The sequence below is a fragment of the Tetrao urogallus genome (assembly GCF_951394365.1).
Source record: "Tetrao urogallus genome assembly, chromosome: 4".
NCBI lineage: Eukaryota > Metazoa > Chordata > Aves > Galliformes > Phasianidae > Tetrao > Tetrao urogallus.
Window position 1 is genome coordinate 19186900 of NC_136817.1, and position 16772 is coordinate 19203671.

A 16772-nucleotide genomic window follows, 5' to 3' on the forward strand; every position below is an offset into this window, starting at 1 on the left:
TAAGGTATTAATTGAAAGAAGAACACAAATGTTGTGGGGTAAGTGTAAGCATCATAACAGAAAGCTGCTATTGCAGTGCTTCAGTTGTATTTTCTGGCAGGCTCATTACTGTTCTGATGTGTTGGATTTTTCTTTTGATCCTGAATAGCAAGAGGGACTGCTATTTGTATGTAGCCCACTGTCTTCTCTGTCTCCCCTGTTGCCAGGAGTTACCACCCAGTGTTAGAGCTCATTGACTAGCTGACTGTAGTCCCTAATCGCTAAGGGGGTCCTTTGTTTGTCTACTTGCATAATTGAGTGCATTGCTGTAAGAGAAGGGAGTGCTTTTCTGAATGTTTTGTAAAGAATGCCTGTCATATTTTGCAAATCAACATAAAATTAAAACATGCAGGTTTCCTGTTCAGGCGAGGAAAATGTCCTGCAGGTCTGATACTTTTCATGTGCAAATGCAGTGCAGGAGAATTTCTTCTACTTTAAAATATGCTGGCTTGGATGCTGGAATTTAAACGAAGTTTCAGAAATTAAATGGAGAAAAATACCTCCAAGTGTTGCGTTTAAAAAATCATCATTATTTTACATACACTATGAATGTGTTAGTGCTTATGGCAAGTGTTTTGCTCACATGCATAACTGCTTGGGTAGCTAACTGACTCAGGCTGTGCACAGTCAGTATTTTGCCCAAGTAGTCACAGCAGCGGTGGAAGTTCAGATGTAAAAGGACATGATGTCCGCTTTCTGTGCAGGTAACGTTCCAACACAATTTATGCTAAGAATGTTGTCTTAAACAAACAAGATGATCAGGTGCAGAAAAGTCAGCTTAAGCCACAAAGAAGTGTCAAAACTTTTTCCTGTTCACGTTACATGCTTTCAGCATATCCTTGAAAATACCTTTACGTACTTGCACTTGTCTGTGTGTTTAGGTCCATGTTGTTTAATGGGACTTCAAGTTTTAAATGAAAGAAAAATTGATTTTGGAATTCAGACATTTAAGATATGTCAGTCACAGCTGTCAGAAAGTATTTGCCTTTTGTATATTTTGAAATTTACAAATCATGTTTTGAGAGCATTGAAATGCAACTCAGATTTCAAGTTCAAATGTACTCTTGATATGAATGGTGTCAGACCTTTTCTTTCAAGTTCTGTGCTATTTGTACTTTTGAATTGAGGGGCTAAATAATTATCTGTCTAAAACAGCAATATCCACTAGTTAATTAATCATCAAATAATTATTTTTCCTGTTTTGTCTTTTTTGGTTTTGTTTTGCATTTTGTTATTGTTTTTTTTTTTGTTTGTTTTGTTTTGTTTTTTTTTATGGGGAGGGAGGCAATATTAAGTCTCATTTATAAGACACATCCTCTGTATCAAATTCTAACATCTTACTTGTTTTGCACGCTTGCCTTTTTATCAAATGTTATCACTTCTGGCCCTTCTGTGTCTGGCATTATTTTGTGTCTGGCATATGTTATATTATATTGTTTTCTTGAAGTTATCACAAACTTCATCATTCAGTTAGAGTTCATTCTAAGCATTTTAATTGGCTTTATAGGCTACCATCTCTTGCTGCTTTTCAGATGGGGAAAATAGATGCAGTTCTATTTTGAGTGCTGCTGTTACTGCATGCAATTTCCAACCTGCGGTAACTAAGAAAAGCACAAGTGCTCTTGAAGTAAGAATGGTGTACAGTCAACCTCAGAATGCAAGCAGGGAAGCTGACTTGCACATTTTAAGCAGATTTCCTTTTGTCTGGTACACTGTACTGCCCACTTTGGTTGTCAGGCACTCATGTCTTTCACACAAAAGTGAAACTACGTGAGTGTCGGCTGCAGAATTTTAATGGCTGTGGTAGTCTTAAATGAAAGCTGTCTGTGTCTGGTTTGGGTTTTTTTTCTGGTTTTTTTTTTGCTTGTTTTTTCTCATTGTGGGGTTTTTTTTGTTTGGGTTGGGTTTTTTTTTTTTTTTTAAGTGAAAGCAGATACATTTTTCTTCTAATTTATGTTCATTTATTAATTTCTGGACAATAGCAGAAGAGCAAAAGCAGAGGTAGAGATTTTATCTGCAATACAGTAAGAAACGTATTTTTGCTTTTGCAAAATTTCTGAGCTTACTTTTCCAGTGAGAGTTGTTTCCCTACACTTCTGTTTCTGCAGCCAGATTATGGAGTTTCTTAACGGGTGATATTTGCCTTAAGTTGGGTATTTTGAATGCTAAACAAAAAAAGAAATTTCAACACTCAGTATTATTGTGGGGGTTTTTTTGTGTTTTTGGGTTTTTTGGTTGTTTTTTTGGTTGTTTTTTTTTTTTTTTTTTTTTTTTTGTTTGTTTGGTGGGCAAGAGAACTGCAGCTAAAATATGAAACAAATCCTGAAGAAGTGCTTACCAAATCATGCTGTAATGAGAATATCAGGTATTTTTGCTGGGGTAGTTCCCAAGATCATCTCATTCAAATCAATAGGATTTATTTTGCTGATATTTGACCTTTCATTGTTTTACAGACATGGGACTAGAATGGTTTGGATTTAGGGCATTTCTGTTCTGTTTAGCTAGTTTACACATAGGGAGCTGTCATCTGTACTGATGGCAAATTAGGAATAACTGCAGCTGCTGAAGTTGCCATGTCCAGTCAATTCCGAAGAGATCAGAAGATGATGTGTGCATGTGGGACCACATACAGAATGTTTGAACCAGCCAGAATTATTCTGTCCCCCTGCAACTACAAGCCCACGTGGGTAGTAACACTCTAGGTGATGAAAATTTCTGCTGTTTCTTTACATCTGAAAATTGTTTCATCTTTCTCAGCTTCAGTGTTAGTACATGTTGAAAACTAACCCCAGGAGGAACAGAGTTTTGTAGCTGAACGTGTTAGCTGTAAGATGTACTGTTTATTTCAGGCTTTCAAGTGTTGCCATCTGTAAAACTGACCGGGACAGCCAAACCTTTGTTTAACATTAATCCTGAGAACTGCTTGCTTACTTGCTTTGAGAAGGAGCCGCTGAGGACTTTTGAAGTTGGAAAATCTCCAAGGCAATCTATATATAGTTAGTAGTGCAGTTTCTCAGACTTATCACATAATTCCTCCCTTATAGTGCTGGAGAGAAAATGAACTAAGATCGCTTTGCTGGATGAGGTATCTTGATTAAAATGCAGAAAAATGTCTTACAGGGGAAAATATTTGACTTTTCCTGGCTGTTTAGAAAAACCTCCAGCAGAGTTTGGATATGTGTATTTACTAATATGTTTGGAATAATTTAGATCTAACCAGGAAAGCCTACCAACTGCCTCACTTCTTGTATTTCTTTTCTCTCTGAGCAGTCTTTTCCATTTGGGACTTCAGAGAAGCAGAATTTTCAGTTTAGAGCCAGGTTGTGACCCATAGGGTTGGGCATGGAGAGGTGATATCCTAAACAAAATGACACAGAGTGGTTGAGGCTGAAAGGGACTGCTTGGGATCATCTAATCCAAGCCCCTTGCTTCAAGTAGGGTCACGTGAAGCAGTGTCTCCGATGAAAGGATTCTGTAGCGAAGAGGTTCTTGGTTCAGTGGAGTGAATTTTTTACCTGTTCTTGGTGGGAAGGTGCCAAGTCCTTGTCTTAAGTTTTCTGAGCAATTGATGCAGAAGTGGCAAGCACCTGCTTCTAGATGGTGACCACTGTTTCTCCCTGCCTTGTGGGAAAAAAAGCTTTGTGTTTGTCTGGAAGGAAAGATAGTGGTCTGGTGATAAGGCCGGTACATCCATTCAGACCTGTCATGTAACCCCTTTGTGCACATATTTAAAGCAGGAGAAAGAATGCTGCTTTTTAGCTTTCCTCCTCAGAGACTTTGACTTGCTGTTGAGCAGAGCAAACCCTCCTTCTGCTTGGAGACAGCCAGGCCTAACCAGCTCAAACTGTGAGCTCAGTTTGAATGCTGCCCTGTGCTCAACCCACCTGCGCTGCCTATGGCTCAGCCTGCCTGCAAAGTGCTTCAAGCCTTTCACTGACGTCTTCGCATGCTGCTACAAAGGCAGGAAGTTCCACCTAGCAATGCAGATGATGTGTTGCAGCTTTGTTCTCCCGAGGCTTCAAATTTGAACCTTTGAGGCTCTCTTTGCTGCATGGTTCAGCCAAATCAATAGTCCTGGGGTTGTGTGTTCGGGTAGGTCTGTTTGGAACAGACTTGTATCATGTCAGTGGCCAATGTCCTCCTGTTGTTTTGTACTCTAATTGTGTGTGGGGAGCGTGAATGTTACAGTATTCCTTATGCTGAGATGCTGTTTCTTCCACATCAGTCAGACTTGCCCATTTGTGAGGAGCTGAGGGATGATGGACAGAGAATTGTTACCGTAAGAGTGGCTAGCGTCCTCATTGTGGGGAAGATGTTTCCAGCTGGTGTTAAAACCAGCTTTAATGTCATCCCTTAAGTAGTAGGACAAGACATGCTGTGTAATACTGTGATTGAAGAGTGTATCCAGCTTTGAAATGAACCAGAAGTGACAGACCTATATTTTAAAACAATTTTCACTCTGTACAGAACTGACTCCTTCTCTGTCAAAATGTAGTTGTATGAGTATGATTACATATTTATTTTAAAATGTTTGCCTACCTTTAATACAAACTATGTATGTTTGTGCATATACACATATGCTCTTATATGTATCTCATAATGAAATGTACAAATGTATAATGAAGTAATTGGAAAGGCATTTTCATTCTGTAGCATGTAAATGGAAAATCCTGTTATCTTCTAAGACAATGTAGTAAGATAGATATATGTTAGAGATGGCATTAATCTGTCACTCATTATTTTGCCTGTTTTGTCATTTATTGTTACCTCTTGGCTTCAGCAGTAAAATAGCTTTGTGTGTTATCTGTCAAACAAAACACTGACAGTGTTTTTTTGTTATTGTTTTAGGCATCAGTGCCTGCGAATGGAGATTCTGTTTGCCCAGAAGGTATATTCTTTTCCCCAAAATACCATATAATTACTAATGATTTGCTTTAAAAATGAACTTAGAAACTGTCCTATTGAAAAAGGTGTTTTTGTCCACGTGAGCATGATGGATGTGGTTTTGTCAGACTGAGGTGCTTGTGCTCTGTTAAATAGAACATGGGAAGCAATTTCTGAGTTGTTTGTGGGAGATTGCTTTTAAGAATGAATGAAAAGTGTAGTTCACATAAAAAAGATGAGAAGACTAAATATGTTTTCATCTCTTTAGTCATGGAAGATAGATGCATTACATTTATCCTTTCTAAAGGAGAAAGGTTGCTTTGCCTTACTTTTTTGTTGCTCTTCACGGTAGCTAACTAATCAGATAAAGAACCTCTTTTCTTAAAAGTGATACAACCACGCTTCTCAAGTGTAATTTTTGAAGACAGAATTCTCTTTTTACTTTCGACTGGTTTTCATGTTAATGGAACATGTGTTTTTAGTCAAGAAATAAAAGCAAATCCTAGATTTTCATTTTTGTTAACTATTAGGAAAAAAAAAGAGAGAGATTTTTGTCCTGGCAGGCGCTACAGACAAGGCATGCACTTTTTGAGATGGAAGGAAGCACTAAGAGAAACTTAGCCGTGAGTCAAGTTCCGAATTGTTTGCAAAGTAACATCTGTGTAGGCTGTGTCATGGGAAAGTTGCATTCAATTTGCCCTTATACGGCTTGCCAATAAATAGCTTTTATTTACTGGAGTTTTGCATCTCGGATCGTTGACAAACAACTGAACGTAATCTTTGATTTTTTTCCAAGGATGGTCATGTCAATATGTTAAGAGTTGTTTCAAAATTATTTCAGGCAAACAGTTAAAGTGAACAGATATCATTTTGAGGACAAACTTTACATCGACTAGGGATAGAGTTTGCCCAGAAGTATTGTTATGAGAGAGGAGATTATTGGAAGAACTGAATGTTGTTTTTTTAAGTGTTTGTGTCAGGCTGGTTGTATAGAATTAATGTCATTCTTGATGTGTATTTTTTGTTTTAGTTGATTCCTGGTACTTTTTTCCACGTGATCATTGAAGTGTTCTGAAGCCACATCTTCAAATCTTAAGTCATCCCATTTTTGAAGAGAGGCACTAATGGTTGGGTTCCCGTTGTGACAACTTTTCAAACTATGTAAATCTTTGATCATGTAAATAAATGCTGACATTATAAAATTGATGTTTCCTTTCTATGTCTGTCTTTGTGAAGGGTGGAGCAAAGAGAAGAAGAGGGCTTGCTTGCGTGTTCTGAATCGTAGACCTCCAGGATTGTTCTGATCCGCTCATGACATGTAATGTCAAATGAGATGGGTGATAAGTTGGCTTCAACTTTGCTCTCCAGATTTTGGAATAATCCAGTCATTGGGTGCATAGAAGGCTGTGTTAAATGATATCTCGGGCTTGTCTGGCCACCCTGACTGTAATCCTTTTCAAGCAGACAATAATCTTTATGTAATAGGCTTAGCGGTTTACCATGTTCTTTAAAATGCAACTGTGCTTAGTTTCCTGAACTGTATTCATTTTTGTGCCCAGTTGTCTCTGCTTCACAGAGTTATGGGCAGAGTAGATTTGCTTTTACAAAAACAAATACAACTGTACTGAGTAATTCAGCTAGGAAGGGCTAATGAATGCTGTAACAATTGAAGCAAGGATGCACATGTGCTTTGTGTGCTGCATCCTGTTTTTGATAAGTTATGTTTCATCACACAGGAAGGACTTTCCTTATGGAAAGCTTCCATTTTTAGAGTTGTGTATGCCTGAAGGTTTATGATAGTTCCTCATGCAGTGAGACAAGATTAATAAATTGTGTAGAACTGAGCTTTGTTTGTTTGTGGTAAAAATATCTGCTGTGTTTTTTTTACTGCAGTGTTCTATTTGGCCTATGGCACTGTTAAATATAGGGGGTTTAGATGTAAGGTGTACGAGAAATGCAGCATAAACCTCAGAAACTAAGAACTTTTCCTTTTTTACAGTTACCTTTGCAGTATCAATTAGTTATACTTTGTGGTACACTTTAGAATTCTAAGCATACAGCGCTGTACGTACAGATATAGCGGCCTTTTTTCTTTTCCTTTATTTTTTCTTAATCGAGTAAAGGTTGCCCTGTCTTGGTTTATGTTCTGCCTTTCACTATGAAGGTATTCTGATCACAGGTAAACTCTTCTGGAGTGCAGAACAGCTGCTGTATGTAGCTGTATGGTGGCACGTCTAGGAGGCTTGTCCTGCCAAGTGCTTAGGGGCAGCTCAACAATGCAGGGCACTGTGTAAAATCGAATTACTTTCCCTATCTGTTGCTCATTGCTGTTTTCTTATGATTTTTGAGACATGAAATGAACATTTGTACATGTGAATAGCAGGTGTTGATTACAAACTTATCCATGCTGAACTATCAGTGATAGATCAGAAGTTAGGTCATTTTTTACCTTAATTTTAGTGTTTTTTTTTTCAATTTATAGCTGTATTGATGGCATGTGATAATGAATTAAGCAGAAATAAATCTGTAGAACAGATTAGACCTTGTGCAAGAAACTAACAATAGAGAGTGCTTGGGAAAATGAACAATTTAAATGACCAGAAATGACCAGTACTATCATAAATTGGGAAATATTAAAATGCTTATTTCATGAGGAGTTGAATGTCTTGTCATCAGACCACTTTCAACATCTGCTTTCATATGTTTTCTGCAGATTTTTCCCAAGTGGAATAGAAGGACATACAGTTAGGTGTAACCTCACTGCTAAAACATACCAAATGTCACTGATGTAGGATTCAGAAATGAAATGTTCTGAAATTGCTATGGAAGGAATGTCTGCGACTAAGAGTGTATAATGTATACAATTCTTCCAAGAGTTACTTTGCATCTCAATGTTTTCTTCTTTCCCTTTTGGAGAGAAAGAAGATACATTTTTTTTTTTTTTTTTTTTTTTTTTTTTTTCCCCCACTTTTTAAAACACTGCCCTTAAGGTTCTTTTTGCATGTGTAAATCATTAGGTGCTGCTCGATATAGTATCTTTTACTGACCTGGAGCCCACATTCAGTCCACCCAGTGAAGAACAGGGCTGGAGTTTTACTTACAGAGAAATAATGCATGTTACTTTTTAAAGAGGGAAAATAATAGGATTGTGAAAACAATATGCTCTTGTCACTGTTGAGATGTTATTTTCATGTCTGTAGTAATAACAGACATCTTTTGAAAGTCCACAGAAGAATAGAAAGTAATTCTGAAGTGTGTTTGGGAGATCTTTGTACTGACATTATGTGAGGACAGTGCCTAACCGCAGCTTGCCTGTGGTTGCTATTTGTATTAACACTTGAGGGTTGTGGCATGAAGTGCTCCTGAACTGACCCAAGCACTAATTTGTGCTTCCATTTCCTTTGGCTGAGATTGAACTTTTTAATGGATTTTATTTCCAATTTTAATTAAGTGACAAGGCAAAAACAGCTTTGGGTTAGTAGAGGGAAGAGGAAAGGCAGGAGCCTTTCCCATAAAATTTGAGGTGATTTCTTACTAGACTTGATAACTTTGATTCACGCCCCAAGGATGAGAGGTCAGGGATTTAGAGAACAAAGAGGTGGAACATTAGCTGGAGGTGAACAGAAGGGGAAAGCCCATTCTAGAAGGCTCAGGCAAGTGCAAGTAGGTAGAGAATAAATCATGAAAGAAGAGTGACTGAAATGAAATGCTTTAAAACAATTTTGCCTAGATATTGCAGCAGTACTTAATGCTGATTTCATGTGCTGGGAGAGATCAATAGGATGTCTTTGCCAAGGAAGAAGAACGTTTACCTCCAGCGTGGAAGTTGGAATTGTGTCTCTGAAGTGCCTGGAAGTAGGACTTCAATGTTTGGTTCCCTGAATGTGAGAAAATAATAGAAGGCAGCAATTGTAATTGCTGTTGAATTTACTTTCTAACAGTCTTTTGGGTTGTGCAGGGATGACCTGGGTGCTTAGCAAAGGTTGAATGACTTATCCACATGCAGTCTTTGATTCCTCACAGCCTGCTTTTCTGTTGTATGCTGGATATATGCAGTGCTTTCTTCCACAATCTACAGATGGCATCCGGAGGGCAAACGCAAAAAAGCCAAGATCTTTGCAGTGGATTACCACTTTGTGATTATTTGCTTTCTTTGTTGCTTATTAATTTATTACTAATTCTTGTGGCAAAAGCTTATAAATGTTCTGGAGCTTCGGGCTGAGCTCAGGTAGTGCTGCATGTCATAGTCATAATTGATTTAATTCATTGTAATTCAACCAATCTTACCAGTGATTTATTATGCATAGTCAGAAGTAAGGTTTTTGATGATGATTTTGGCTGCTGTAAGGGTCAAAAAGGGATTGTCTTTTGTAAGGGAAAATGTAGAAGCCAGAAAGGCTTGCACTACTTTGTGCAGGAGTAGTATGTCCTGTGTGCCAGAACACTTCTGCTTGTTAGCTTTTTCCCCTAGAACATCCTCATAAGACTTGTAGATTATTTACAGATGTCACCACATTTAATAGTAACTTTTTAATTTATTGTCTTTGGAAGAGCATGTACTTGCATTGCTCAGGTATCACAACACAACTGCAAATTTGCTTGTTCCATTTTATTCCTTCCTGATGTTTGCTTCTGTATACACATTAATGCTTGCCTGGAAAATATGAGTTGTTTTCTTTTCCAGAAATGAAAATGTGATCAGACCTGAAGATCCTAGGTTTGTGTGCTAATAGATCACTGAATGGTCTCTTCAGCTTCTCTTTCAGAGTGAAGAGAGTAAGTGCAGTTACTGAAATGTCTACACCTTATCAACTGTGTACTCTTTTATTGATGCATATATCGGGCATAGGAATGTTATGAAGCTGGTTTGTCTACCCTGTGTATCTGTCTGCTACCTACTGCTATTATACCATCTGTAGTGAGTATTTTTTTTAATGAGCATTTTCTATTTCAAAATTAAATATGTTGAAGAGTAGAAGCCTATCCATTGTCACAAGCCTGGGTTGGAATCTGAAGAATTAACTTCAGGTACAACTTTTCCTCAGTGTATCTTTTGGGCTTGAACAGACCACACAGTTTTTATGCTATCTGTAAAATGAACAGATGAAATTTCATCTCCGAATGGTCACTTTTCTACCAAACATGGACCTGACACTTCTCCAATATTGAGAGCAATTCCTACCAATGCCTAGGAGACTGTAGGGCACGTTCAGCTTTGTTCGCAGTGAGATTAGCTATGCTGACGCAGTTTCTGAAGGACTTGATGAAGATGTGGTTTTTGCTGGTCAGGCTCATCTGACTGGGTTGGTTGATGGTGTAATTATCCTTAGAGTGAAAAGAGCATAAACGGTAGGAAAGTTCAAGGTGTAAAGTGCGATCTTGGTCTTTTGAATTCTATGGGAGGCTAGGCACAATTCTTAACCAGGTCTTCAAGTCCTCTAATGGCCTATGTGTGGTGTGTCTGGAGCACCGAAAAACCAATTTCAAAATGTAATGCATGACCACCTGGGAGTTCTGAACATTTTAACTTTAAATCATGGGAGGCCTGGGGGCAAAGCTGGTTTAAAAGTCAAAGTGAAAATATCCTGTTAGTGTTTGCTATTTCAAAGTGCTGCTATATGGTGAGAATTCGCATCTAGCAGAGCGGTGTTTAACAGCCTGCATTCCCTGGAGAGCTGAGGTGAGAGGGAAGGCACAGTCAGGTTAGGACAGAGTTCCAGTGGCAGGGCTGTTCAATGAAACTTGCTTTTTGCCTCTCATTACTGTGTTGCTTTAACTGGATTATATACACCTTTTATGTGATAATTTGGGAATCGAGAACTTAGGAATTCCTAGCATTTTAGTTAGTTTTATGTCTCAGATAAATCACATAAACCTCTTTCTTTCTCTCTGTCTATAAAGGGGGACAGTATGTGTTTATGTTATGGTAATGTTGTGGGCATTAGTTGCTTGAAAACTTTAAACACCAAGGAAGCCTTATTATTAACAGATGTCTCTCTAATCCCATAGGTTGGCAGCACAAAGCTTCTAAGCATTCAGATGAGGAATTCTGGAATCCAGTCAAAGCAAGTTTCTGTAGCTGAGAGTGTGTGAAAGGGAAGTCTTGCAAGAGAAAAGGAGTTGGGGTAAGAGCAGAGTAGCTAAGCAAGGTTCATTGTAAAGTGCACGTGAAAAAGTAATAGCTGGTAGTGAAAATGGGAGAACAAGAGTAGAATGGAGGGACATAAATGGGGAAAAGGAAATAGCGTCTGTTGTGCTAATGCTGGAAACAATTTGGGTTTCATGTTTCTGTGGAACAGAACAGTTCATCAGAACTACAAGTTATATGCAGTTGTTGTTTTCTGATTCTGATATTCTGCTTTAAAAAAGTAGATCTCTTGATGAGCTTAGCTGTCTTTCTTGAGCTGGAATAGCTTGTGGGACCATTAACTGAAATGCAAATGAACCTTACGTGTCTATTTTCAATTCATGCTTCTTGGAAGAAGTGATACAATTCTTGAAAATACCGTAATGATGTTTCTGTGACATGCAAGCTCTTCATTATATACATAGTATAGGTAATTTGAATCATACCGATAAGCTCAAGGCCTGAAAGTGTAATGTATGCAAGTTGCACTGCATGTGATATTTTTCACTGAATCGTCTTGTGATCTCATGTGAAAACAAAGGTTATTTTTTGAGAGAAGAGAAAAAAGCAAAGGAAGGGGGAGGGGCGAAGTGCTCTTTACTAGGAAGAGACCAAGCTAAATGCAGCAGTGAATGAATGTATGTGCAACAGTTCTTCAAACTTCAGCATTTTTTCCTTTTGACTTAGAAGCCTAGCCCCTTTCTAAATATAAATTTGTTCAAAATAAGTTCAGCGAAAACTATATCTGATGATTAGTGGATAGAAGTAGCTGACATAGTGGATAGAAGTAGCTGACTCATTTTCAGTCTTCTTCCATGATGATCTTTTTTTACTCTCTGAATCTTGCATGTAAGTTTTCGATTGTAACTTTTGCTATTTAAAAAAAAAAAACAACAAGAACTCATTTTTAAAGGTTTCATTCTGAAAGTGTTATACTGAAGTCTTCTGATCCATCAAAAGACTAAGAGTACTCAGAAAACTTACAAAAATAGGCAGCGATTCTTCTTGATTTAAAATATGCTTTTTCAGAATGTGAGTAACAAAAAAAGCTTATTTTGTAGCCATAACCATCTTCAGTATCTATTAGAACCGGTAATTATGATCAGAAATAATTACAGTCGGTACTTCACATATACGTAGCATCTCAAAGAGGTAATACTCTAATTGGAAAATACAGATTAAAAAGTGGGAGAAGAACTAGATGCTGTTCCTGCTGTGCTTTTGAGAGAACTTGTGGAGCCCTGAACCTTGGTGGGTTAACCAGGGACAGTATCTGACGTGGGGGAGATGAATTTCTCTGAGGCTTATCCTGACCTCTCAGGCTGTGTCATACAATGGCATGGTGCTATTGTCTGATGAAATGGTATATTATTTGGAGCAGCAGTGGCTGTTTGTAACACAAAACAGTTGTTTAAGCAGGACTAAAATTTAATTGATAGATTTGGCATGCCTTAAATATTAGAAACACAGGGTAGTGGGACATTAAATCTACACTGCTGTGTATTAGTGTCTCACTTGTCTAATGAGTGAGATGTTACTAAGGCCCAGAAAATTAAGCCTTGTATTCACAAAGGAGAGAGAAGTATATAAAAGCACAACTTACCTTGAGGAAGGACTTTTAAGGACCTGGACAAAAAACTGCCTTTTGTTTCCTGGCAGCTGAATCCTAGCACTTCCATGAATGAGGCCAGCCAAGATATATTTCTCTAATGTGCAGCCAAACTGTGAAGAATTGCTCCCTTCTGTGAGTTAAGCTAGTATTCCTTGATTGTTTTTGCAAAGTGTTTGAGCTGGCACTTGGAGCTTACTGACCTACCCTATGTTAATGCAAAACACTTAAAGCAGTTGATGGAGGACTGTCACCTTACGCCTGGTGCCATGGGTAGGAGGTTAAAATTCTTTGTTACCTGGAGAAACTTGTGCATGTAATACAGAGCTATAGAGGCTGGTGTTTCTGCTTACTTCCAATCCTGTCATGTTGATGAAAGCATATGCTAGAGGCAGTTCCTTCAGCAGGGTGACTAAAAGTATTTGTGTGGTGGGACCATAGCCATTTAAGTTGAGTTGTTCGTACAGCCACAAAAACAAACCATATTTGTTAGTAGCTTTCCATTAATAAGGAATTCTGGCATTTCGTTTTTAATTCAATGTGATGATGTTCATTTCAGTAAAAATGTGGTGTTTCAACCATGTGTTTAAGTGTTAACATGTTTAATGCCAGCAGCTACAAAATATTTACATTTAAAGATGTGGAGCCAAGTTAAACTTGATTGCAACTATATTAAGGGGATTATGGCATTATCAGCAAAAAACAGCTGTGATAATCAATTGAACGATCTCTTGCTTTTTCATTTTCCAAACATGTTCAGACATATCTGCCCTCATTGGAATTTGTGCTCCAGTTACTATGGCAAGTCCTATTGTGGCTGGATTGGGTTTCAGGAGGCATTTCATTCCATGAAACCCTTGAAAGGGAGGAATAGGAAGATAAGCATTTCCATGGTTTTATTCCATACTCTCTCTCTTTTGTCAGGAGACTAGAAAATGCTACATGTTTTCTTTTCACGGTGCGCTATTTAGCTACATTAAATTAAGCAGCAGTTCTAGAAGAACTAGCAGATTTTACAAGTAACACACGGCGTTGGAGTGAATTTCCCCAAAGATTGTGGATGTACAGTGTATAATCGTAGTAAATGCCTCATGAGGTTTTCACCTTTCAGATCAGCCTTGCAAAGATTCATTTGTCTGATTGAATAAGAAAACCAAGGACATTCTGATAGAAATGTCTGGTGGAGGGACAACCACACGTTTCAAGTCAGCAGATTTGAGGAAGTGGTAAACAAGCAAGGTGTAGCATGGATGGTTAGTGAAGGACATCTCTTCAGCAGTGTTAGACAGGGGAAGTGGTCTGTTTATAGACAGTGTCAGAACTGGGACTGCAGTGCAGGAATGAAATCTCTGTTTTATAACGTTAATGAACAGGTGATTCCCTTTTCTAGGAGAGTCACAAATAGTGATAGGACATGAACATGAAACTGAGACTTTGCATAAGCATTCAGCCTTCAAAAAAATCCCCTTGAGATAACCTTAAACCCTGGATGTTCATCTGAAAATCTTTGATGCTAGTTTGGAAAGAGGATAAGAAAAGGCTTTCTTTTTACAGTTCTCCTTTCCTTCTGAAAAAGAGAACCATCTGAGGATCAGAGAAATGAGAAGTTCAGCAACACTTTTATGGTTTGTTTGTTGGCAAACACTTGGCCATTTTTCTTTTCTTCCCCCCTCCTTTCTCTCTTTTAATGTTGTTAATTCTAGTTAGACCCATTCCAGATGATCTTGGAGAGGGCTGACAGGGAGTTAGCAGCATGGTGTTATCCATCCACAAGTAATCTCTGCAGAGATGGAGTTCTGCATCCCATATGCATTTTGTACTCAATACGGCTTACCCTCTGAGGAGTTCTGCTTCTTTGTTGAGACAAGAAGATAGCAGACTCATGCAATTGAGAATGAAAAGCCAAGGAACAGAGGAAAAATTGATCTGCCGCATGGGATCAGGCAACAATAGAGAAAGAGTTTTCTCTTTGCTGACCTCATGTTTCAGATACTGGGGATGGTGACAGTTCAGACAACGGGGGACTCATATTAGTTTCTGCAGGGTGCTGATTTGTTGGTGGGAGTCTTGGAGCTGCAGTGCATCTGCAAGGCAAGAGGAGACCATACACTTTATGGAGTTGAAGTGGATAAAAATAAGGGAGAAAGTACTGGTCCAAAGCTGTAAAGACAGATTTTGAGATATCTTTTTTTCAACTTTGTGCACTGTTACTCTAACTTTATACTTGTGGAGGGGAGCAAATGAAAGAGACTCCTCTTTTCGTTGTTTATTCTAAGTGCCCACCGGCTTTTCTGTATCACTCAGTAAAACTCTGTGACGCACACTTGGCCCACAGCAGCTTATTCTGGGAATATGTTCAGACTGTGGTGATGCCTAGAAAGGAGTTATACAGTGGTTGCCCCAACTGTCCCAGTTTTTCTACGCACCAGCCAAATCTGAAAGGAAGATGAGCATGAGAACATTGGATTGATTCACTTTTTAGACCATCCAGCTCTTGAGTTATCTCATGTTATTTTCCTAGTTACAGTGTCTGTTCAAGAAAAGATCTGTACAATGCAGGCACTGACCCAAGAAGGAAAGCAGTAGTTGGAAATGTCAGGAAGAACGGTTGGAGTACTTCCACATTTGCAGGAATTTCACATTTGGTTGTGCATTTACCATAGTTTTCTATTTTTATTTATTTTTTTTTTCTTGGCCTTTATATAGTGACTTGGTCCAATTCCTTGCAATGAGTTAGAACAAAGTTTTTTTTCATTAAGGTGATTACATTTGAAAAGTCTTGGTTGAAACATGGTTCAATAATGCTGGCAAATGAAAATGAGCTCAAATCTTAAAATATGCATCTCCCTATTCCCTCAAACATAAAGATTAAGTCAAAATGAAAATGTTGTCCACAGCAAACAAGTTTCTTTTTTTTTTTTTTTTTTTTTTTTACCTTGAAATAGTTGGGAAATTGTCTCTTGCGCTGCAGATTCCAAATTTAAAGTGCAGCCATGCTTTGTGAAACTCAATTCCCAAAGACTTACTGTAGATGTTGATTTCTATATCTGATTTAGTGGTTATGGCAAGTGATGAACTTGCATCATGAGGACTTTCAAGTTTTATTGCAGATTGTCTTTTAGTGACCTTTGAGTGACTCTTGGTTAAACACCTACATAAGGAGCTTGATGTTCAGCAGTGAGAAGTGGCTGCAGCTGAGCTGCTTGAGCTCGGCCAAGACCCATGCAGGAGGGCAGAGGCAGCCACCACACCGCCCTGCACTTTTGTTGGCCCTCAGCAGGGGTAGCTAAGCAGCTGCCTCTCTGACAGTCCTTCCCTTTTCTTGCTCTTCCTTGACTTGTTCTCTTCTTGTCTTCTGCAACCACAGAAGAAGTGGTTTTCCTTCTCACTGTATGCACTAGAATGGGGACGGGGAAGAGGAAGTGGTGGTGGTGTGTCAGCTCTGCTTTCCTGTAAGCGTGCTGTTTCCTATGGATGTGTGCTAGAGATGGGAGTTAACTGTCACTGCTGGTTTTTTTGCCCTGATTATAGAACTCTTGGTTGAATGTTCCAAGGTTTGCTTTCTTATCAGTTTGTGACAAATGTTTCAGTACCCTGAGTGGAAATGTGCCATTTGGATCTCTAGGAGTTTTATAGGAGGTGAGGGAAGAGAAAAAGGGGGTAAGATGAGAACAAGGGAGTAAGATAAGGAGAAATGGCAGCTTCATCCAGATCAGCTTCCTATTTAACTCTATGAGGTGGTTGGATGACTTGAGCACAGCTGCATGGTGATAATATTCACATCCTCACTGACTCTGTGACTTGGTGATTACTTCAGTAAGACTACTCATGGGAAGGAAAAGACAGGGACTGTTGGGACTCACTGTCATGTGGCACAGTAGGGTTTCTGGTGCTGTGTCTTGTGCTGGGTTGCTGGGAACAGCGAAATCCCTTCTTGTGTCACAAACCACCCTTGTTCTGTGAAAACCCAAGCCTAGGGAACAAAGCACAAAGAATCCTAATGCAGGCGAGTAAATGCTTGAATGTTACTAATTTCCATCATCAGTATTGACTTTTTCATACAAAGAGATGAGGTGATGGGTCTGGGGCAGCTAGCAGTCACAGAAAGAAGCA

At 38.7% G+C, this 16772-nt stretch overlaps 1 protein-coding gene across 1 annotated transcript in view; it reads left to right on the forward strand.

Annotated features, from left to right (window-relative positions):
* The window catches only part of PPA2 (inorganic pyrophosphatase 2), a gene marked incomplete at both ends in the record, with an annotated part of 44306 nt that extends 38318 nt beyond the window's left edge, over positions 1 to 5988 (forward strand). The window contains 2 exon segments of the mRNA XM_079534079.1: positions 4888 to 4927; positions 5954 to 5988. Coding sequence (XP_079390205.1) covers positions 4888 to 4927; positions 5954 to 5988 — 75 coding nt within the window.
* Positions 5989 to 16772: the final 10784 nt, after the last annotated feature.